This window comes from Pelecanus crispus, chromosome Z, assembly GCF_030463565.1.
Source record: "Pelecanus crispus isolate bPelCri1 chromosome Z, bPelCri1.pri, whole genome shotgun sequence".
NCBI lineage: Eukaryota > Metazoa > Chordata > Aves > Pelecaniformes > Pelecanidae > Pelecanus > Pelecanus crispus.
Genome location: NC_134676.1, coordinates 85177756 through 85202500, shown reverse-complemented (window position 1 = coordinate 85202500; position 24745 = coordinate 85177756). Strand labels below are relative to the sequence as shown.

At 45.0% G+C, this 24745-nt stretch overlaps 1 protein-coding gene across 6 annotated transcripts in view; it reads left to right on the top strand.

Annotated features, from left to right (window-relative positions):
* Window positions 1-333: 333 nt before the first annotated feature.
* Window positions 334-24745, top strand: part of ELL2 (elongation factor for RNA polymerase II 2) — a 43743-nt gene continuing 19331 nt past the window's right edge. For 4 of the 6 annotated variants that reach the window (XM_075726030.1, XM_075726032.1, XM_075726029.1 and 1 more), the window contains exons 1-3: window positions 334-462; window positions 11390-11437; window positions 22437-22558. In XM_075726030.1, the coding sequence (XP_075582145.1) occupies window positions 334-462; window positions 11390-11437; window positions 22437-22558 (299 nt within the window). Of the gene's footprint in view, window positions 463-11389; window positions 11438-22436; window positions 22559-24745 lie in introns of those variants that run through there. The other 2 variants (XM_075726034.1, XM_075726033.1) reach the window with 1 other exon arrangement.

Sequence of the window (24745 nt, the reverse complement as noted above, 5' to 3'; positions counted from 1 at the left end):
GTTGGACTTGACGATCTTAAAGGTCTTTTCCAATCTAAACAATTCCATGATTCTACGAGCCTATGATTAAAGCCGGCACACCTTATTACTACTAAACGCCCCCCTCAGCAGCCGCCCGCTCCCCCCGACCGCCCCTGAGGCACTGCCGGCCCGCCCTCAAGCGCCACCGCCCCTCAGCGCCTACAGTGACGTCAGGCCAGGCCCCGCCCCCGCCGGAGGGCCCCGCCCCGCTGGGCCAATGGGCGTGGCGCGGCTGCGCGCGGCGGGGCCGGCGGCGGGATGGCCGTTGCGTGCGGCAGCGGCGGCGGCGGTGGCGGTTGAGGGGCGCGTAAGATGGCGGAGCTGCGGGAAGGGGAGCGGTACGGCCTATCCTGCGGGGCAGGGCCGCCCAACCTCACGGTGCTGCACGTCAAGCTGACCGAGACCGCCCTGCGGGCGCTGGAGAGCTACCAGAGCTGCAAGGTGAGGGGCGGGGGGCGCGGGCGGTCGCCGGGCTCTGCAGGTTTTCACCGGTGTCTGCGTGTCTGTCGTGTTTTCGGCGTGTGCATCCCCGCGTGGGGCGCGGCGGGCAGCCTCGGCCCCCATCCCCGTCCCCCGCGGGGTCCCTGCCGCAGTGTCCGTGGTGGCGGGTGTGCAGGTGCCGCGGCCACCCCACCTCCCCGGGCAGGGCTGGCTCCCCACTCGTGCTCCGCGGGCTCCTCGGGACGCAGATCTCCTGGTGGAAAGCAGCCCTCCGGGGGGAAGGCGGCCCGCGGCAGACAGGTCTAAAGCGCCCGGTGGAAGTTGGAGGTTGTTGCATGTTCTCTGCGCTGTGACACTTGGTAAACTTTCAGCAGCGCTTTGGCATGCCTCCTGGCTAAAATTAATGAATTTATCATTATACGTCACTTATACGAGCGTCTGTCCAGCGCCGCTGTGCTGTCACGGCGGGTGAAGCAACCCTGCAAGCGGGCAATGGCAGGGATTTCTGTGGGGCTGCAAAAGGCTTGAAGCCAGCGGGTGTCTGTGCTGCATTTGAAAGTGACTCAGGTGTTTGATATTTGCAGTTGTATCCACGTGTCGTGGTGCCAGCATCCTCACAGCTAATCTAAAGTCATTAATTCAGGATGAACGAGTTCTGTGCTCTCAAGAAAGGATGCCTTCCCGCAGCCGGTGGGATGTAGGTGGGACACGCTTCTCAGATCAGAGCGTTTCCCTTGTGATGGGAGCTGAGTGTCGAGGAACTTAAGTCCTCATCCTGGGTATTTCATGCTGTAACTGTGAGTGGAGATCCCGAAAGGTGGTGCACGCCTTGTGGAAGTGCGATATGTGATGTTGCAGTTTGAAATCAGACACTTCTGCGTGTTCAGTCACATGACAAGTTGGAAATGGTGCTGACTGTAATAAAACTGCCTTCTTTGCTGCAGGTAGATATATCTTGGAAGAGGTTTAATTATTTCTGATTTATGAAACAACTCGGGTAAATTATTTACCTGTGTTTTTATTCTAAACATTGGAAATTGGATCAATTTCCAAGTTAATGTAATTTTGCTTGAAAAATGAGTAATACATGCCTAATCATCAGGCTATTGCAAACTGAATAAAGAGCTATTTGTGGTCATTACGATCAAGAAAATAATTGAAATTCTTTTCCCTATTTCACTGTTTCTTCATCTCCCTTACTACAAATGAGACTCCAACTCTTCCTGCAGGTCTGCAGTATATGATCTGGTCCTGCTGGAGTGTGAATGTCTCATTTGAGCAGCAGCAAGTGGAAGAATAACGGAACATAAAAAATTCAAGCTTTGTTATTCTAGCCTCTGGAATTTCTGGATTTAGAAAGGGTCATCTTTTAAACTATTCAACCAAATCACACATTTCTAACTTTTGCAGTGGCAGAAAAACCTCCTGTGGACTATTCAGGAAGTGATCTTCAGAGTTACCTTATTGCAGATGCTTTTTGGTTTGTCGTATTAAGATTTGACAAGAATATCAACACCAGGGGGAGGAATAAGGGAGGGAGAAGAAACTATATCTGTCCATTGTCTCTGTGTTAAATAGGTCTGGCTGTGATCTGCTAGCTCACATGTCTGGCTGGTGCTGGAGGAGGACAGGATTGATGGTCTGTAGCTGGTGATACCTTCCTTCTTTCTAGCTTAATGTTCAGCTACATTGCTGACCCATTTCAGTTCTGACTGTGCAACTGAGAAATTTGCAATGAAGGCTTAAAATCAGCATTGCCGAGAACTGGGGAATGCAATAATGGGAATGCAAGGAAGGTAACCTACAGCTCTGCTGCTGCCTCTGTTCTGTGCTGGAAGATCTTATCTGTGTAACACAGGTAATATTGCAGAAAGTGTGTGGAGGTGAGAAATTGGGATAACCCTCCGATGACCTACTTGTCCCATCACCTGTAGAACCTAGGCAGCAGGTAATCAGGCTCTGTATACTTAATTGCTTAACGTTCAATTTAAACAGTCTGCATAAAGAATGAAGCACTCAATCCTTGTTGTTACATCTGCTAAGGATTTTCTTAGCTGGCGTGACAGTTAAAGAAAACTAGAAAGACTCTTAAATTCATACATTGAAAACACCTAACTTCACCTCCACCTTGAGAAATACAGAATAGAGATGGTGTCTCTTCGGCAGGCCTGATCTCTGCAGCTTAGTGTAGGCAAGGACAAATGCTGATTCCCTACTCACTTTATGTGCTCCATCATTGTGGCCTGGGGTGGACTGGACTGAGATGATGGAGGACGTTCTTCTTGCCTAGATTTCCTTTGACAATATTGAGCAGCATGCTTTGAGATCCTTGAGCATCATCTGTGGCAATATTAATTTAAAGCATGGCTAATTTTTTTTAAATCAAGTTCTGTTTAGCAGGGAGTAATACTATGGCTTTAGTAAGGTTAAGTGCTATTCCCTCAGAGGCCAGAGTTGCAGCCACTCTGCAGGAGAGAGCAGCGGGAAGTGCAGGATGGCTTGCCCTGGTGCAGTGCCTGTGGCCTGTATGCAGGCAGGGTGTCCAGGGTCCTGCTCTAAAAGCAAGGCTGAGCGGTCCCTGCCCACCTCGGGCAGAGCTGTGCCTGCTGCTGGGACCATGCTCTGGGGCTCAGCTGCTCGGCATCTCACTGCTGCCAGACATGGCTTTGCTGGCCCTGGTACATCACCTCCCTCCATCCCCTGTATTGCCCTCTGGGACTTTTTTGAACCTATTTATTTAGTTGTGGGGTTCTTTTTAGTTCTTTTTCCACACTGGTTTAGTGCTGGATGGAGAAGCATGAGAGCTGATGCGGTGGGAGGGCATAGAGAGCACATTGCCAGGATAAGTGGTGGGAGCAGAACCTCCCTTTTTCAGTGGCAGCGAACTGATTAGATTAGCTCAAGTTATAGCATACAACTCCACCCTCTGTGCAGAAACTTAGCCCAGGAAAAAAAAAACCCCAACCAAAAATCACTTTTTGCTGGCTTAGCTATGAAGTTAGCTTACTGTATGATCCTCAGAAACAGTGTAAAGAGAACAGGTTGAAGAGAAATGGAGTCATTTTACCTTGGTGCACACGGAGCCTCTCATCTGGCTTGGCTACAGCATATAGTTTCTCTCTCGCTGGTGGTGGCCTGACCTAATCTGCTGACCATTCTGTAGCAGATCAGAGACTACTGCATTGAGTATTGTCTGCAGAGCAGTGGGGACAGCACTGCCTTCAACTGATTTGGCTTTTTGCAGGATTAATGTCCATCTACAGTCATGTTTCAGCTGTGCTTCTCCAGGTAAAAGCAGCTGGAGGTGTATATTCTATTCTGCATGCTGTTAAAGCAAAGGTTTTGGCCTGTAAAATCTGAGCTTTTCACACCAAAGGATAATTGTGACTCTTAGGAATGTGTTTTGCATATAAGTTTTTGTTCTTCAGTCATTCAGATGTTCCAGCTGCAGAGGTGCTGGGCCAGTAAACATATGAAACACAATCTTTGCCTGATGTTGCCCACTCTAAGCAATTGAAATGGAGTCATAGGGCTCTGCCGTATTTAATTTACCAGGGTCAAATTTTCCCATGGCTTGTATCTGCCTCAGATGGCCAGGGCTTGGGCTGGGGGTTCAGAAACTCATTTTTTGGAAAGGTTTGGCCTTTTAGGGAGCTCTGGCGGTGTCCTTCTGGGAAGGAGGATGTGCTTCTGCTGACAGATGGGGCAGATGTCTTAGGTTTTGCTTTTTTGCTTTCGAGCTCAGCTCTAAGGTGGGCACACTGTGTTAGTCTTTTCAAAATTTGCATGTCCGTACAGCTGTGCTGGATTTAGATTGTGGTGTATAAGGATGGGCTCTGGCACCTGCAGTGGGGGAGATGCTACCCTAGATGAGCAGCTGGGGAGTTAACAATGTGGGACTTGGCTGGAGGGTGAACTAAAGTTAATGACACAAGAAGACTGGGAAGATAAGCCTTAGCAAAAGAGAAGAGCAGACTAGGGTTCACTGGTAGTGATGGAGAAGACTGGGAGCAAGGATTATTAGGAGCTCTGAGTGGGCAGCCAAGGTTGGCTGGTTGTCGTCCCTCCCATCTCCCAGGGAAGGGAATGGGGTGAAGTGAGCTAGCAGTGAGCAAGAGCATGGCTGGAAGAGGCTGAAGGAAGAGATTGAAGACAGTTCCAGGAATAGGAGTGTGCAGGAGAGTCTGGTTGCTGCAGGGTACTTCCAGAGCCTACAGTGGAGCTGGGAGAACCCAAGTAATTTCATTCTGTTGTCGGCACGTAAATGAAAATCTGCCACTAGCACATTTGCCACCAGTATCCAAACTGCAGGGGGGTGGTGGTCACTTCTGTGCAAAAGAAGGGATGCGCCTATATGACATGTCTGTGTTTTTGCCTCCAAGTTGCCAGTCTAAATATACTGATTGATGATAAGTTGTGTATCTACTTTCATTTCTTGAAATCTAAGATTGCATGTACCTTAATGTATGATGTAACTCATAATGAAGAGTTCATCAATTCGAGCAATACGAGTATTCATTAGAAACGCATTTTCATCAATGACTGCTTGATTGCAAGCCCTTTTGAGCCTGTTTTCTTACGGCAGCAGGGCGTGGGTGATGTCACTCTGCGTGTTTTTGCGTTGTCACTAACTTCTGAGTCTGCTTTCAAACAAAACTGTTAGTGGGGGAAAACAATCAATCCTTACAGTTTCTTTGGGGTAGCTGGGTGGTAGCTGTAGTTCTTCCAGTGGTATTGATGCATTTCCTTCCCGCAGAATTCCTACCTCGTCTAGAGCACAGGACTGTGCCCTGGATAAATCAGAGGTCTGGTATGAAGTGACTAATGTGTATCCTGTTTCAGATGTCAGAAGGTTGCAGCTGATGAGACACAAGACTGCAGGAGAAACTTAGGGCAGTTAAACACTGTCCTAGCAAACATGACGCCTTGCCTGCACCCTGCACAGGTGATCGCTAGAGACACAGCTGAGCTAAGCGTCCAGAGTGAAATTTTGAGATGGCTTGAACCAATTTGAGGTTTCATGACTCCTGAAAGGGGAATGTCCTATTCTACTTCTTTCCAATGCAGAAAACTACCCATTTAACTTTTTTGGGAATGTCTTCTTCTAGGTTAGTGGGTTGAATGAGGTTATGGAAGAGACCCACAAGTGCTGGAGGGAATAGGTAGAGAAAGGAGCCAGACCTTCCTCCTTCAAGGCACCGTGGGCTGTTGAGCAGTTCATCTCATCAACTTGCTGTTGATGGCCATTCAGCAAGAATACAGCTTTGTTTTCCAGTACAGCTAAGTAGATCTGTTTGTCAGCTTGCCTGGGAAGGGCAGTCTCACCTTCTGAGCTGGCACCTCCACCTCCTTCCCTCTCCCAAGGCAGCTCCTGTCTGGCCCCAGGGCTGCAAGATCAGTGCTGTGGCTCCAGGAGATGGGGTGAGCTGATGAGACACACTAGCGAGGCACATTCCCCTCTGCATCTGTATCTGCACACTGCTTCTACTTACCTTGTCCCAGTGCCAGTGCTGGCAGTCTGGTTTTGGCACCAGACAGTCGAGTGCTCCCATTGGCAGCATCCCTCATGTAGGCTGCCACTGCTGTGTGCTGGTTGTGGGTACAGTGAAAGGAACCGGGAGCTAGAGGTGAGAATGTCAAGTGCAAACGAGTCTCAGTGAAAATCAGAACTTGGATTTTTCATATCTGACACCCAAAACTATCAGGTAGCGCAGATTGTAATCATCTCTTTCTGTTACTGCTTGTAAAACAGTAGTAATGGCTGCTCATGGCGAATAGGAGGATAAATGCACCGGTACTTGTGAGGTACTTTTGGTGTAATGATGAGTGCTGTGTCTCTTGGGATTGTATAGTAATCAAGCCATGGAGCCATGTGCTAAGGTTTTTTAAATGTTTTGGGTTTTTCTGCTTATTGAGTACTGTCCAGATCATGTGAAGACATTGTATGTTTTAAAAAAAAAACAACCCACCAAAATCCAGTGTCACTCCAAAACTAATCAGAACAGATACATCAAAGGAGGCCAAAATTCCTGTTGTATCTCCATATCCATGTGTCAAGATGGCTCTGCCACCCCACAGCATGGTTGTTCCAATATATTTATGCATTTGGAGGTCAGAGTTGGTGATCTGAACATTTAAGTGCAGCCTGGCTGGTTGCTTCAGTTCCTCGGTCCTTGTAGCCATTGGGAAGCGTGATGTGACTGATGCACTCACTGGAGTGTGTACGTAAGGAGGGAATCCTCTGTGGCAGTGATACACTGTCTGTAGTAATTTAATGGTCTTTGTCAATGCAGGTGGTCTTTCCTTCCAAATGCTTTCTCTCCTCCTTGTGAGGAGAGCTCTATAATTCCTAAGCATAAATTGTGCTGATATACAGCCATGTTCTGAATTGACAGATAACTTTTTGGGGTTCAGTGGGTGGCTGTAAGTCCTGAGGCAGGGAAGAGAGCATGCAGAACGGAGGAGGGGACTGGGGAAATCCTTAGCCTGGCATTACTGGAGAGCACCGGTATCTTCTCCTAGTCTCTTTCTACATAATATATAGCTCTTTAAAAATTATCGAAGCATATGCAAAATTTTATTATACATTGCAATCTCTAATGTGCTGATACGAAGGCATCTTCTGCTCACTCTGAGTCAACGTGCCTGAAAAACAGTAGATAATTAGCTTCATATACAAGGGTGGTGCCTTATAAATATCTGAGTTATTTGCAGCGTGCCATGTGTGTGTGCAGATCTCGAGTCTTGCAAGCGCACACAGTCCCTGCCCAACGACTGTTAAGCAAAATAGTAAACCTGGAGAAGACAAGCCAGCTAGTTCTTGAGTTTTTGCTCCCCTAATTAGAGATTTAAGACCTGAATGTTACAGCTCCTCTAGCTAATTTTTTTTTTTTTTAACTAGTCCTGTGGAGGAGAACTTATTCCTTATCTTAAATAAAAGATTCAGATGCAAATAAAGAGTAATTACTTAAGTGTGCCTGGAGCTGCTTGGTTTTCAGCTGAGTTGATGCCTCATTGTTCCTGCTCCTCAGAGAGGCAGTGCACATGTTACTCCAGCTGTTTTGGGCACTAACAGTTTTTCCAGGATCACCTCCTTGGATTAACTAACTAGGTGGGACTCTGGAGTTTATGCCCTGGGTGTGGGATCTTAGGGTTTTCAAGTCTGTGCTGTTCCAGACATTTTGGGCTGAACTGGCCAAATTAGCGAGGGTGGATTAGGAGGAGGGGTCAGCTCACATGTTAGGCGAGGGGTGATGCCAGTCAGATAGGCACCAGAAGAATGACTTGCAGAAATGGGTCTGGCTTAGTGGTGGCTCTTCAGGGAGCGAGTGAGGCTACCTCTGATTTCCCAGGTGTCAGTCCTGGAGCCAGTTTCACTTAACATATTCAGCGATGGCCTGGAGAGGATACTGAGGTGTCAAAGCTTGGAAGCGATACTTGGCTTTTTCAGGTGATCAGAAAGTGATGCTTAGGAGCTCTGGAAAGACCTTGCCAATCTGGATTGGTGGCAAAAAAGGTAGCATATGGTTTTCACCATAGGTAAAGTAACATGTAGGGGAAAAATAAGCTCTGTGTGACATGAAACTTGGAATAGGCAGTTGCAACTACAAAATGAGAGATCTCAGATTGCAATTTCCAGTCCACGGAAAGCATTTGTTCAGTGTGCATCAGCAGCCAGAAAATCTAGCAAAGAGCTGGGCACCGTCTGGGAGGGCGGTAGGGGTGATGTGAAGGGACCCTTTGGCACTGTGTAAAGCTCTTGGGCACCCACATTTTAAGTCCCCTGTGGAATCCTGGTTTGTGAGGGATGTAAGGGGGGAGAGCTTGTTCTGCTTGCCCTCTCCAGCGGTAGCAGCTGCCGTGCAAGGAGAGGGTGCGGAGGCTGGGGTTCTACACTGGGGAGTGAAGGAGACAGGGCTGCAGCTCAGGGAATCGTAGGTGATGTGACGGTAGAGCCTATACTGCTCGTATCTTGCAATACTGGAGTGAGAGAGCACTTGATGGAACCAGCAGGTAACAGTAAAGCAGGTGAGTCTGTTCGCCGATTGGATGGTGGGCTACCACACCTTGCTGTCATAGGAGGCTGAGGGCAAGCAATATCAGCAGGTTCAGGCAGGGACTAAGTCGTGGACAGAAAGTGCATGAATGGATGCAGAACAGGGCTAATGGGGGATGCACGCTCCAACACTCCTAACAAGGGCGGGTGTTAGGGAAGTATGAGGGGAATGGGCATGGGAATGTGGTAGGACTCCTGGGCTCCCACAGAGAGCCACTTCTCCAAAACTTCAAGCTCTTTGCTGCGAGGAAAGAAATGCGGGAAAACTGGGTGATTCTGGGGGAACAGAGGGAAGGGGGGGTTTGAAGAAGCAGCTCCCATATCTGTGCCTGAAGCCTGAGGTCCATGTGGTGGCTGTTCAAAGTGGTCGACTCATTGGACATGGGGGGGTGACAGAAGGTTTGACTGGAGGGCCAAGGTCCTCTGCCTTGGTCCCGGCTGCAGCAGCCTACCACTTCAGACCAGCTGCCAGCAGGTAGGTGAGACCTTTCTCTTTGATGCCCTGCTAAATTTGTGATTTTTTTAATGACATTTCCTTGTGCTGCAGTAGAGGACGTGGCTGATGAAGCCAGCACGGTTTCTCTGGATGAAAAACTAGGTTGTATGAAATTCTGTGAGCCAGTGTAAGAAGGCGATGGCTGTTGCATGGTCATATGCAGTCATGGCATCACATGTCTGGCTTGGTGTTTCGTGAAGTGCCTTCATATGTTAATTTCTGTGGAGAGCACTAAACTTCATTGTGGAAAACCTCAGACAAGGGTTAGGATTCATAACTGTGTGCTGGACTTTGCATGTGTAACCCACTGCATTTTTAAAATGAGTTTCCTTGTATGTGCTGAATAAACAGATAGGTACATTAATAATCTCTGCTCATTTCTAACACTTTCTGGCTTTAAGTCGGAAGGTTTGTGGGCAGTTGAATTTGCAGCAAGCCATTTCCGGGCTTAAGATTGTACGTGTTGTTGGCTGCTGTGTAACTTGAGGTAGTGTATAAGGCTCTGATCGTGGAAATACAAGCATAGTCATTTTTAAAGACAACACCGCCAATTCGTGTGGGAACTCTGGCTCTCCAGTGGTATTATTTCTGCCTGAGCTGCTCTCCGGGATTTCACGGCATTGGGTGATGCTCTCAGGCAATATTGAGCACAGGTGAGGCTTGGCTTGGTCGCACAGTCCTGCTGCCTGCCCGCTGCCATCTCCAGCACTCACTGGCACCTGTGTGAGCAGCATCAGTTCATTGCCAAGCCCAGCATGAGGAGTTTTCCGCTGGATGAGCGAGATGGACTTCACTGCAAAAGGGCAAGACAAGTGCAAGTGAAGGAGGAGGAACCTGTGACTGTAGGGAGGAGAGGACAGGAGACCTAACTTGCCTTTGCAGTGATGGTGAGTCCTAAATGCTCCTGAATGGCACCTAGAATTTAAGTCCATAAGCACTTGCTTTTGCTGGAGTAAAGTCTGTATTTATGAGGATTTCATCATTTGGCGCAACTTTTTAGCGTGTTTGCAGTGGGTTGGCAAACTCCCTGTAACAGCCTGTGGACAAAGCCAAGCAAATTGAGCTAGTCAGCATAGCTGCCCTATGTTTTTGTGTCCAGCAGCGTAATTTCAGGATTCAGTAAAGCTGAGCAAAGTCAGCATTGCTGCTAAAATGGGATATTCTTATCAGTGGGCTCCTGCTGGCACTGGTGGTGTTGCTGCTTGGGCTGCGTCGAGGAGCAGATCTGACCGGAAGCCAGGTTGCGACAGAGAAAAGTAGTTTCCACCTAGCAAGCTCTTAGTTTGGGTTTGTTTTGGTTTTTTTTTCCCCCCTTAACATTTGGAAGTCTTTATTGACTGTGGTGTCAGCACAGAAGTAGGGCAGGAAGGACACTTCCATCCTCACAGGTCAGGAACAGGCTGCACTTGGTGCCATGAAATTATAGAGACAAGGCGCAGGTGGCTTTTGTTATTTTTGGCCATATTGCATATTTCCCTTGGCAGGTACGTAGCTGAAGAAGCGAGGATAGTTTGGGGGAGCTGAGAAGTTTGTTGGAGCCAGTTTGATTGTATCGAATCTCTTTTTAAGACATGTGCTAGCTGAGGTTAATTAGCTTAAGTTAAGAGTGTAAGAGCAGAAGAGGGGTACTATTCCCTGCCTTCCTGAGGACAGCTGGGCTGTCAGCACTGCTGGGAGCAGCATGTAAGGTGCCATGGTGGGAGGCTTGATTTCCAGCAGATGCTCCTGCCAGTACTGGTGCGTGCATGGACGTCTGGGCAAAGAGCAGGTCATCTGTGACGGTGGGAAGTGACGGGGGCCTGAGCATTGTCCTAGCAAAGAAAGCCATCATTATCAAGACCTTTCGAGTAGGCAGGTTGCCTGTGTTAATCAAGCAACTCGAGCTGAGACCCAGAACTCAAATACATGTAAAAATGGTGTCATTGAATAGTCTCTTCAGAAATGAAGCCAATCCCAGTCTGTAATCAACTGGGACAGCAGGGCAGGGTTCGGGAGGGGGGAAGCATGCCATTTTGGACTCCCACACTCAATGGTACATCGGGCAGAGGAGGGGTTGTTTTTCATTTTCATGCCAGCAAATACCATTGTACAACTTCCAGCGTTTTCTTGGACTTCCCATGGCTCCCTGGTGTCCTTGATGAGCATGATAAAGCACCAGCTCTCGGGCTCCTCTGCACTGAGCGGAGGAAACCCTGGGTGCTGCTGGAGCCCTGGCCACTGCTGTCTGGCAGGGTCTGCATCATGGTACAGGCACAGGGAGCCCTCCGGTTTGCTGTGGGCGCATCCACCTTCTCTTTCTACAGTGAAATAACTTCTGCTGGAGCGTGGAGGTTTATCGTTTTGCTTACATTCTACTTGTTTTCTTTCTCTCATAGGATCGTGTTTCTTCTCAACCTTCAATTCAGTTTCAAAGATCCCAAGGGGTGAGTATTTTGTACTCTTGTTATATTGGAAGATAAAAGGAGTGTAGATTAACACCTTTCAGTTATTAAAAAAAAAGAAAAAAATCCTACAGACATTCTTAAGATCTGCTTAATGCCAGATATGTTTCATTGTATATTTGCTTAAAGGTTGTTGCTGAAAGTGGAAGAGAATCATGCTTTAGCTATGCTGCTTTTTTTATCCTGCTTTTGTTACTTTTAGCCTAAATTTGAAAGCAAGGGGAATAACTTGTAAGTCATCAACTGAGCAGTGCAAATGTAATATTTTAAAATGGACTTTAAGTGGTTGGTTTCAAGGTGTGAAGCAGAACTGCAGTTCTGAGGAGTGGGGTTTTGTATACCACAGACGGTTCTTGAGCCTTTTCTGAAACTACTAAAACAGAATGTTTCACATCTGTTGAAGAGCTGAAGAAAAATATGAGGAAATGTGGCCTCCTGAAGGCCACAGGCCCTGTTAAACAACCAATCAGTGGTGCAAATTGAAGAATTAAAGCTGAAGGTAAAATTAAATACCGGGTATGATCTCTAAGTAGAATGATTTAAGAGTTTGGGTTTAATATTTAAACTTTAAGGGATGACTAAAGACTCATTTTTAAAGACTGAAGTATGGATTGTGCCTTTTATGCTGTTATCCTTAATTCAGATCCATTAACTGATCAGTTTTCCATGTGCTTGTCTAGAGCTGGGAAGGAACGAGAGAAAGATGGGTAAGGTCTCTATGCTGGTGTGAGGAGGTATTCCTACCCACAGGTGTGAAACTACAGGCCTGGTTCAACATTGGTTTGGCTGATGGGTGCTCAGATGCTGGGACAATCATATCTATAACAAAGCTATTTGTGCAGACAAAATTCTCTTAACACTGCACTCGCAAGAAAATAGTTTCTTGTTATTGCTTATTCGCAATTTAAACTATACTGGCAAAAGAATTTCCTTGCTAGAATGAATAACCACCTTAGCTAAGACAGTCAGCCAAAAGAGCTATACCAGGAGAGTGTGGCTGGGAGCACAGATCAATTTGAATTCATGCTGCCATCAAGAGGGAAGTTGTACTTGCTAATTTGGCTGGAAGTAATCCAGTAAAATGGACCGGCCGGCCCTACCGGTCAGCTTCCTGATCCGCCATCCGTAGTGGCAGGGGTGCGAGCTCTGCGAGGGATGGAGCAGGAGCTGAGTTCAAAATAAGCTCTCAGAGTATAAATACTTAACCTAGCTGTTAATGTGAAGTTCTGCAAGTAGTACACTGTGAAAGAAAAATTACCAGTGTGCTTTATCTACCCTGCACCCTCTCTTTCTCTGCAAAGGTTCACATGCTGTTTTCTGCCATGTTCTCTAGTAGCGGCTTTAAAGCAGTAGTATGTGAGGTTTGAGACATTTCTGGGTTGGGGGAGACTTTTTCTCAGCTGTAAAAAAACAAAATAAAATCTGGGTGTTTTATCAAAAGCTTTCAAAATCTGGGGGTCACAAGGCTGCCAAATGCCACAAGAGCCAAATCCTAATTTACAATGTTGTCACCCTTTTTTCTATTAAAAAGTTAATCCAGGTATGTGCTTTTTCATTGTGAAACTCAAGGGTAAGGTCTGCTCCCATGCACTAGGAGATACAAACATCTGCAGGCACTTCACTGCTTGCTGCAGAAGCAATAATCTCTTACAGTACTTTTCAAATCTGTCCATAATTAAGGAAATGCAAACTAAGGAGTTTATTGCAGAAGATCCTAAGTCTCCACAATAGGGAGTGAAATGTAAGGTTATTCAACAGGCTGATGGTAAGTTAAAACAGGACATTTACTCCTGTACCGACAGTGGGAGGGAAATGGCTAGCTGCAAAAGATGGTTTGCATTCGATATGATAATAAATCATTTGTGCATGCTGCATAGTGTCTATGTGCCTCTTCAGTACAAGCACCACTGAAAGAGTGCTGGAACAGTTTGCACAAAACACAGCTAAGAACTCTGTGAGTTGTGAATTCATGAAATATCTGTGACTGTTAAAACAAACTTTTGCACCAAAGCACAAGTTGGCCCCTGGAAGGGAGAACTTTTCCTCCTGGAACATCTTACTCCCAAACAGTCTGGATGATAACATGTGCTGGTGTCTGAGATAGCTGGAGGATACAGAGGGAGAAATGGATCGTTGTGGTGATACAGATTAATTTTTAAGAAATATCTTGTAATTAAACACTTCGGAGTACACCTAGGCAGCCTGGAGAATGTAGCAGCTGTGCTGTGCTAGGTACAATAGCCCTGAGGAAGGTGAATATTGGCAATTGGCTTGTAACGCAGTAGGGATAAGTTTAAAGAAGAAAAAAAAAGTCTGTTTATAGTCCAGTGTACTTCCTGTAGTCATAATAAGTTTTAAACAAGTGCACTTACCTTGCTATGTCTTCCCTCCTGTATTTTTAACTTTCTCTGCCATGTCCTGCAACTTGCAAATACATTTCCTACATAGAGACAAAATTTGTGAAGTATGCATCACACCCGCAGCTGGTGACATCCTCCATCTCCTGCTGCAACGCACGTGCCTCTGGCTGCTGTGGGGACAGCTGCTGTGATCCCACCTGCCTCCCATGAGCGTATGAAACCAGTCGCCTGTTTGGGGAAATTAAGCAGCATGCTGAATCCCCTGGCTTCAGTTTAGGGACGGTTGTTGCTTGCCTTGCTCTCTGGCCTTGTGCAAACCTTTGGTCCTTGCTCCAGAGGAGGGTGCAGCAGTATGGGTGTTGGGGACAGTGGTTGCAGCTCCTGAGTGAGGAGCTTTTCTGCAGCAGGTTGGTGGCAGGTTCCTGCTGGGTGGCAATGAAACCAGCACGGTGCCCAGCTCTGGGGTTCAAATGGGTGAACTGCATGGATTTGGGGGACCAAATATGAAGCTCTTAGAAAAAAGGCCAGAGGGAAAAAAAGGAAGGAGGGGAAGAAGGCTGAAACGAAAAGAAAGTCTTCTCCTGTAAGGTTATCCATTTGTCTGCAGGTCAGCATAATCAGTAAAATATATACATTTGAAAAGGTTTTTATGTAATAAAATATTTACATTTTTTTGCAAGGCAGCCATGTGTAGTCACATTATTTCTGTAGAAAGGCGCCTTAATTTCCTTTTTGAAAGGGACATTGGCCACTTATGTTCTGTAGTGTAGCTATAATGAAGGAGGGTGAGATTTAGTACTCGAAGGAAACAGCAGTTTGCAAAAAGACTGCCAGAATTAAAATGAAAACAAAAGAAATCAGTGCTGAGATTTTTCTCATGTTTAAGCACAGTTTTTTAAGTTTCAAATTGGTCGAGTAGGTATCTGGAGCAGTTTTGTCTCCTTGAAGGTGCAGGCTGGATGTTTGCATTAATGCAGACAAAGGAGCAGAGTTTCATGCTTGGGAGCAAACTTACCTGGGTAGAAGCTACTGTAGCAAAGATCCCAATGATGCTATGGCAAAAATTATCCCTCTTGGGATTTGTAAAAGCAAAAGTTACATGAAACATGGCAGAATGTCTCTGCTAAGCAGAGTGCCCTTCCCCAGTAGCAGGGGTTTGCCTCTTGGGTGAATAAAGCGTTGCTGTAAAGAAACTGTGAGTGAACTTCATCTTAGAAAATGGATTAATTGGAAATGTCTCTCAAAAAAAAAAAAAAAAAAGCAGAAGCCTAACTTTGAGGGCCCTGCAACTGTTAATTTTGAAATCCTTTAATCCTGTTGTAGAAGCTTATGGCGTGAGCTGGGCAGTGGTGTGGATGCCCGCACAGGGCAGGAAGCAGATTCCAGCTCAGGCTGGTGAGCAACCAGAGCTTGTCCTTAAAAGTAAGGCTTTGAGGGAAGACCACTGGTGAGATGGTAAGGTTGGAATGATTCTGAGAAGAGACAAAGGACAGGACTTGAACACATCTGCTGAGCAGAGGCGCCTAAAAATACGGTGCTCATGTCAACCTGATGACATGATGCTGTACTGTGGAAGAACAAGAGGAGAGAGTGGGTAGATGTGCCCAGAAAGGGAAGAGATTGAGTGGCTCATGCTTGGAGAGCAAAACACATCTGGTGTGAATTGAGGGTACTATAACAGCACACAGTATCAGCAGGAATGCTGGAAAAGAGAAGGCAGAAGTGACAAAAATCTATGAGCCAGAGAAATTGGAGTGAGTCTGCAGGACCTTCAGGAGAAGATTATGAAAACTGCTTTTAGGTTAGATAGCCAGCAAGGATGGTATGCCAGAGCAAGAGAGGATAATGATAGATCTGAAAATCCATCGCCAAGGGGAAAGGATTAAAGTCAAGGGTCTGAGCTGTTCTGGTGGATACTCTGTATTACTAAATCCATTAGACGGTAAGAAATTGTAAGCCAGTTTGAGGATGTAGAATTTAAAAAGACATTTTGAAGTAGGCTGCAGAGGGTCAAGAGCTCTTGACACTCATCATGAAGTGCTCCAGCCTGGCTGGTGGTGACACTGGGGCCAGGTCAAATGGCAGCACACCACTCCACATTAGTGTCAGACTGGTGTGCTAGTGCACACCTAAGGGTCTGCAGCCATGGGTTTTGCTGGGAAAACTCACCCTGCAGAGGGGTGAAAGGCAGGAGGCAGGAACAGGGTACCCCTGTGTGCCACAAAGTACGCTTCTCTGGATACCCTCATCTGCCTGACTTTCCCCAGGTTGCACAGCCACTTGATCTGAGCTTGCCAGAGTTCATCCATGTTTGTTTTAAGTCTTGACCTTTTTTTGTCACGCAAACGTGGAAGCTCATTTTCATTTGAGAAGATTTAGCAGTTGTCTCTGTATCCTTTTGCTTCCAAAAAGAAAAAACTTTACTACTTTATCCTAAAGTCTCAAATTTCAGAAGCATAAACATTTTAAGACTTGACCTCTACAGAACGTGTGTTCTTCCACTTTTGTTTTCTGTATCCTGTGCTAAGACCATGGGTGTTTTTTTTGGTTTTGTTTTTGTTGTTTTAAAACACTTCAAGAGTACCCTGTACCAACTCAGTCCGTCCTTCCTGGGATTTCCTTTAGCATATCCAAGCTAGCAGCTTCGTAAGTTTCAGTGTGTATAGATAAATAGGTTTGGAATCCTTACTGTCCTGTGCGCTGCTGTACTTGCACTTCTCTTTGCCCTCTGGTGCTAAATCTAACTGCCACAAGGCAGTTGTTGGTTTGTGTTTCAGCTGGCAATGCTCTAGGAAAGGAAGACTCTTCTGCAAACGCGATCACTGTGCCTTCGCTGCAGTGATGTTGTTCATGAAGATGGCCCAGAAGAAAACTTTTTGTTTGTTTTTTAAATTTCTTGTGTAGTTTTCTGCAAGGCTAGCTCTCCACATCCGTGTGGGACTGGCACAGTCAGATGCCCTGGCTGGCCTAGGGGAAGCAGCAGGAGCATGCTCGTGGAGCCAGGCTTCTCACCGGCAGCCACCTGTTAGGTTGGCTTCACTGTGTTTTAAGAGCACACCTTGTCGTATTAAACTGACACTAGTGTTGTGAAGTCTATCCTAATATTTGTGTCCTAAAAAGTCGCATCAGTGCTGGAGGTTCAGGCATGTGAAAGCAGGATGTCCCTTATCCGATCATCCACTACATAACTTAGCTGAAGAATCTGACAGTGAGGGAAGATTAGAGTGGTTCGTTAAATTTGTCTTGGAATTGTATGCAAACATGGATGAAATTGTTTTCTTTATGGAAGTGTAGAGCAGAGGCAGAAAGACAAATTTCCTGCAGCTGCCATCAGTTAAGAGTGATCTGCTCAGCCACTCCTGTGTTTTCAGCGTGGATCTAGAAAATAGGCTTTTTGCATCTCCATTAGCCTAGAGAGATGCATTTGACATTAATGGTAAGACTTCCTGCATACTTCTGTTAAAATAATGCAAATTCTGTAGGCTAAACAAACAATTACTCAATTTTCAGAACTGGAAAATAACTCTTCTGCGGTGGCTTCTGACATCACCTTTTTCACACATCACCTTTAACAAAGTCTATTAATCAGTGGATTCACTAAAGACAGGCATTTGGGTTTTGGTTAGGAAAAGAATCCTAAAACAGGAAAGAAGGAGGGCTATGGTACAGAAGGTGAAACTGGGTGAGAAGGCAGCTGTGAAGTAAAGTGGAAGGGTAATGTAGAAGGGAAGGGTTTGAAACAAGCAGCTGGTCACGATGGAGCAGAAAATTTAGTCAAAGCTGGTGGGGAAAACTGAGTGTTCACCTCTGTGAATTAGGTGCATCTTAGCTTGTTTTTTTTCCCTTTCAGTGCCTGCATTCCCCTGATACTGTTTTGTGGCCGTGCAGGAGAAGCACATGTGTGTAGTACTGATAGCATCGAGGGGATGCTAAGGTTTTTAGGCATGAGGAGGTGTTATTTACGGCTTTGTAAATCCTCGTCCGTCACAACATATCTGTGTTATTTTGTGAAACAGACCGGTGATACTCTTCCAGTGTCTGTCAATTGTGGGCTTAGCTAGAAGGTAGCAGCTAAGGCAGGTATCAGGAGCCGAGCTGGGTGTTCGCTGAAACTGGGTCATTTACCTGAAGGCTGCTGAGCAGCAAAGCGGCAGTGGGAAGAGCAGCGAGGGCTGCACATGTTGGGTGGGCTGTACGGCGCAGCTGGCACAAGGCTTAGCACGGCTGCCTGTGTGGATGCGTCTTCTGCTGGTGGAGAGAGCATTTCACGTGACGGGCTTCTCGCATAAACGGGGAGAGAAGCACGTGCAAGGATAAATGTGTTTGGGCACGTGAGAAGAAAAATGGTGTCCTACTTTTCCATGCTAGTACGTATTCTGGGAAGTACATAGGCTGTGGACTTGCCAGCTCAGACCAGTTAGTTAACATGTTTGAAATTGGTCAATGTTAGGGGAAAGTTGCATGGTTCACTTTATTAGGGTGGCGCCTAAACCAAGGGAAGAGATTGTTGTGAGCTGTGTCCGTATACATCTGCTTTTAAGGTGGCCTCTACCCTTGTCTGGACACAGCGGGGGTGACCCTTTGGGTAAGATGTGCAAACATGCAGCTTCTCTTCCGGGCTCTCTTGTCTCCTTTCATTGCCCTGCTTGGTTGGTTGCTGGTAAGGATCTAATGATCTAAAGATCTAATGAAGGATTGTGGCAAGGATGTCACCGTTTCTGGAAGAAGACTGTGGGTCAGCTATAAACAATGGTGGGTGTTTGCTGTTCAGAAATCTCCCCCATTGCTGTAAGAGAATATAGCAAATTCCTTTCCAATGTATTGCATGCCACGTACCAGCCAGGATGCTCTTTACATGTGGAAGGTTGAATACAAATCAAAAGCAGCTTCTCTGGAACAGACATGCTGACAACGGGCTTGCAGTGCTACTTCCTGATGCAAACAAAAATTTATTTTCTATTACGGATTAATGTGGTTGCAATGTACTTTCTTAATAAAGGCTCCTTGACCTGCTTCTGCAAGTATCGCTCAAATAGGAAAAACAAACTTTTTGCTACTATGTTTATCTCAAGCTGAGTGCAGTATCTTAATTCCGATTAAGCCAAAAATCCTTGAACTGCCTATTGAACATTTCAGAACCATATAATATAAATTTACAGTGTAAAAACAGGACTGTTTATTCAAAACAGGAGGCTTATTTGCAGAAGTTGCTGAGTCTATAAACTACTTCAGAGTGTTATTTTGTCTTGCAAGGTACAGAAAGAAATGGCAAATATGTCAACAGCAGTAAAACTTGATCGTAAGTGTTCGAGGTGACAGTAGTTTTTGCAAACCTAGGTGTTGTCAGCAAGTTTATCCGGTTCAAGTATTGCTTTCTTTAGGTTGCTGAAAATCTGATAGTATCCTAGGAATACTTTCTAGACTGAATATTGCCTAGCAGGAACCCCATGCTTTACAAGTGTGCCTCTGCAGGATAACTTTACTTCGTTTGTCAGGGGATGAGGTTGTCTTTGCAAAGAAGCAAGGAGGGAGCCTTGAAATCTCCTCAGGTCAAAACTGGTGGATGGCATTTGGCAGAGGACAGTGCACCAGGGCTGGGATTTGCACTGCACGGCCGACTGCTGAAGCATCATGCTTCCCTGGAGCAGTGGTGTGCGATGTGGTGGTGGGAGGGGTCAGACCTGGTGGACACCTCTGGCAAGCCAGAAGGAGGATCAAGAGCGACAGCTCCCATGTGCAAGTCTCACATCATCGTCCTGCAGTTCAACCTGCTGTTTCTTGTTGCTGTAGTCATGTTGGTGCACCCCAGCCTTGCAAAAGCGCGATACTGCGGGCTTGTGTTGGTTGGATGTTCAGCTGTAACCTGAAGATCATTTTCTGTACAGCTGCTGACCTGTGTTGGGTTTTCACTTCAAAATGAGGTACCTTGCACAGCCTCTTTTGGGGGTAGTATATGCCTATTTTCAGACCTCCACTCTGTTTTTTTCGAGACTGCTTTGAATTCTAGCTCCATCCTCATGCATTTTGTCCCTGCCAGCTTTGTATTACCTGCAGATTCAATAATTATTCTTCCTTCTGTTTCATAAATGTTTGGGCTTTCACTTTTGAACCATAACATGGGAAATAAACTTATCTGATTTAATTGCATTTCATATAACTTAAAATGCATTTTTTCCTGCAGAGCTTGTCCCAAGTTTATTAAACTGGGTTATCTGAATTATGACAGACTACAATAAATTTGCTTCTTCCAGGGACAGAGCTTTTGGCTGTGTGGATATTCTGAACAGGTCTAAGAAAAGTTCACAAAAATGAAAGGCTTGTGTCTGCTGCATTACAGATTAAATAATAGAACTTTGGAACTGAGGGTGAAAAAGTTACATTTTTATTCTCAGGTTAGTTGCACTGCCACTTTTGAAATCTTCTACCAGAGAAATACTCCCCCACCATTCTTGTGTTCTCTTCATCCAAATTAATGAATGCCTGAGGAACGGTCATGTAGTTCTTCTGAAGTCTGTGAAAAATATATCCCAAAAATTTGAGAATGAAAGTGAATTTCTAGACCTTTTCTTTGCTCATGCAAAGAAACTTGTCACAATGGTTGCAGTAGCTGGTTCCCTCCTCATCACTGGTGTCTTTTTTGCAGTTTGTGAGGGGGAAGCTTTAAAATATTCAGTGTTTCCATTTGAGTTTGCTCCTGGGAAATCATTGTTGGTGGTAAGCTTCATAGGCATCTGCCTGCAAGGAGGCAGACTTGTTTTTCTCTGTACTTTATCAGCATCTTTTTCAATATTCGGGAGAAATAAGATCTTACTGAAGAGAGTGGAACAGCAACAAACATGTTTTTAAATGTGCTCTAAGGCCAGCTTCTGTCTTCACGTTATTGCATCAAAACACATTAAGCCGTTCTGTGTTTTAATATCCACAGCAATTCTTCCAGAATTTTAAATATAAACATTAGGGTACAGAAATTCCTAATGTTTAACGTGACTGCATGCATATACATTCTCTAGGCTGATCAATGGAAAATAAAGATTTGCTCAAAATAAGCTTTGAGAATGAAGGCCAAGCATACACGGCAACACTTACCTGCTTCCCTCTGCTCGGCTGTATTCCTTGAGGGCCAGCCTTAGGTTGATCACAGTATATATCTGTTGGTTTTCTAAAAAGTGTATTGGGCTGAAAAAACATTACCCCTTCTTTGGTGGGTTGAATTCAAACTGTCAGTTTCATACATACACACACACACCTGCTGTATTTATAGTAAAACCAGTATGCTGAAACACTCAATCAGTGGCAGTTAATGTTATAGAATGTAGAGCAATTTTAGTGTCATTTGGACCCCTATGATCTTCTTAGGTTGATGGTTAACCTTCATAATCATTAGAAGGTAAAGCTGCGTATGTAATCCAAGATTATGCATTTGGTGAGTTACCTGATTTATTTCCATTCGTACATAAATGCACAGATTGCTCTTTTAAGCACACTAGTACTTTAAGCTTAAGTAAAAGAATATGGTGTTCAAATGACTTGTCTTTCTCCTTCATGTCCAGTCACTGTCCCAAGATGTTGGTAAGCTCTGCCAGTACTGATCAAAATATAAATGGTAATGCAGTTGTTTTGTAGCAGCACTTTGTGCAAATGATAGTGACGTTTATGAAGAGTGGCCAGTCTCACAAGCAAAATATTGAGAGAAAGATTTCTAAGAGGCTGTTGAATATTGCTTTTAGATATCTGTCTTTGCCAGTTGTATTTAATATTCTGTTAAAAATTCAAGCAAATTTCAGAAGAACAGCTTTTTAGATTTACTGCAAGCTAATTTTACCTTCAGAATAAAGTAGTTGGATGGCAGTAGTTTTTTGTGCTTCAGTATTGTTTTGTATAGCAGCACATCGAAAAATGTGCTTATGCCAATAAACATTTTAATGATTTCTCGTATTTACATTTTTAAGTTCCAGCAGAATGCAGCACATTCTGTACTAAATGATTAGTTCAGCCAAGGAAATCAAGTTTTGTTACATCTGACTAAACTTACAAAAAGCTATTTATGTTTCACATTTATGCAAATAATTGCATCTAGAGCTGAGTAGAAGAAAAAGGCTTTTAGTGCCTCTTGGAGTTGAAATTAATCTTTATAGTTTAAGAAGTCTAACTTTCGTAATTTGGGTGTTGTTGCGTTTTTTTTTTTCTTCTTGGAGCTGACTCCTGTATGTGCTTCATTGGGACTGAATAAATCACCAAGTCAGGGTGGTGTCTGATGTGGTCTGTGTGAATTGCTCTCATCTGTTTTGTTAGCTGAGCTTCAGTCTGTTTGATTATACTCAGGCGCTTGTATTTAAAGTTAAGCACATGCATATTAATTCCACTAAATGGGAAAGGATGACTTGCTATTTGAATGCTTTGCTTGAATGCAGCTTTTCCAGTGCAGTTACCGCTGCGACAGACACGTAGCCAGTGCTGCTTTCAGAAGGAGAATTGTGCCAAAGCAGACTTTTTAGTGACGTGACTGAAACCATATCAAAACTTTCAAAATACAGTTTCTCATTTAAAATTATGGTCCCAGTTAATCACAAGCAAAGGAGTGTAGCTTGAAGTTTTTACATAAACTTTTTTTTTCCTTTTAGCTTATTAAAATTCCCAAAGTTGATACGCCAAATGAAGTGCATACATTTAACTTCTACTTGTCAAATGTTGGCAAAGATAATCCTCAGGGAAGCTTTGACTGTGTCCAGCAAACGGACTCAAGGTAAGTTTTACTTAACGTTTTCTTTCATGGCAAATTTAAGTAGATTCTGTGGCTTTGAGTGTATAGCAAAAACCTTTAACCAGAAGTATGCTCCTAGTGATGAGCTTCAGCAGAAGGTTAATTCCTAGCAATAGCATGATTTCTTGCTAATTATAAATACTTGCTTTTACATAGAATTCTTCTTGGTTTTGCTCTTAAAAAAGTAACCTTTTGAGTACTTTCTCACCCCTCAGTGCTATTTTTAAAAGCATTTGGAGTTCGGCATCATCCACGCTAGACCAGATCCATTCTACAACCATATGTAAATATGATTATGGCTGGCAGCATGCTAGCATGCTGGCCATGATGGATCACTGTCTTATTTTAAGAACCACATAAATCAGTGACCTTATCCATAATTGCATGACCATGGTGTTTCAGAACCCAAACGTAATACAGCAGCGCCTTGTCCTGGTCCTTTGAGTCAAAGTGAACAGTGTTAACATCTACCAAAAAGGCAAGAAAATACCATGCTTTTACATTAAGTTTGCTTCAGCTTCTAGAATATTACATTCAGCTTAGCATCAGTGTAGTCCAGTGGTGTGAATAATTGCTTGTCCCATTTGATTAATTAGGACATTGCAGGCAGAGTTTGTATATTGATCTGGGAAGCTGATAGCAAACAGGCACACTGACACGTCTCCAAAAGGTGTTCCTCAGGCTCTCAGTCACAGGAGAGCATCTGCCCTCACTTTTCATAGAGATTTGTCTAGTTAGCGGGTTTTGGAGCAATAAGAAAATGAGCTGATTTAATAGCTCTCTGCCTAACAGGATACTTCTCGGCATCCTCAACCTCCTTTTTCTCCCCTTGCGTTAGGTTTCTTCTACTACAGTACAGCTTTTCAGTGAACTCACTTAACTGGTGGGATTGGCAAAAAGCTGAATGGTTTAGTGGCAGACCTGGGGGAGCCTGGGGCAGTGTGTGTTTTGGGGTTTTTTTTTTATTAAACTCTATCTGAAAGGGGCCAGACAGCTGCTGAGGCTGGCGCAAAGCAAGCGGCAGGAGTATGTGCCATGGGCGAGAGGTCCTGCCTCCGCTCGTGGCTTGCCTCTCCCAAGCATCTCCGAGGGCTCTTTCTTCCTTGGGACGGAGCACCTTCAGTTAAATTAAACTGGATTCACTTTCTAAGTAAGATTAAATTTAAGCTGCTTTAGTTCTGAATAATTCTGAATAGCATGCCTAGGTAGTTTTAATGTGGTTTTACTAATCTACTTCAAAATCTAATTCAGACTAGCTTTCGCAAGTTCCTTTGTAGCCAGCGCTCTGTGCAAAGTGTCTGCAAAATTAATGCAAAACTTGTGTAGTGTTGTATGCAGGGTCGTTTAAAAAAAAACAAAAACCAAACCAGAGAGGACCTCTGCAGGATATCTAGTCTAACTTTGTGCTCAAGGCAGATCTAGCTTCAAAACTGGCTTGGATTTTGAATATACCCAGCTTGAGGAGGGGGATTACACAGCGTCTCTTTTGGTCAGTGCTCGGCTGCTCCTGTGGTGAAAAAGTGCATAGCAACATTCAAGGAAATGGGCAATGGGTAAAAGCTGTGCTATAGATCAAGACGGACCTGGTTTTTTTCTGTTGTAAATGTGCTGATTTTGGAGCAAGGAATCAATGCATAGCTCTAGGCTATGGACAAAACTGTAGCTGTATCATCTTGAAATACTGGTCAGTGGCTTGGTCCAGCTTTGTGACTTTCAGAAACAACATAGTAAGTTGAGACACGGGATTCTTGACCCTTCTTCTTGGAGCCTTGATGGGGAATTTTAGGGTGGTTGAAGTGTTTCAGGTTAGCTAAAGCTGGTGCCCTTTCTCTGGTCACGTACTGTTGCAATGGCAGGTGTCTGCATGGTGTACTCGTTAAGAGCGGTGATAGTTGGGCCAGTTTAAACAAAGCTGCTGTTAGTCAGTCGAGGTGCCCTCCTGGCTGGGTGCAGTGCAGAGCAGGAGCACGTTTGGACTGACCATGGAGGGTTGGGCTCCTCCAGAAACGCCTCCTGAAGCCTGACGCCCGCCCTTACGCTACTGAGAAGACCTCGTGCCCCTTCCCCTCGTGCAGGGTTCGCTCGAAGTGACTCTCCTCAAACAGGAATCCTCAGAGAAGCAGGCGGGTGAAGCTCAAGCGCTCCTCAGCACTGTCAAATGCACAGAGC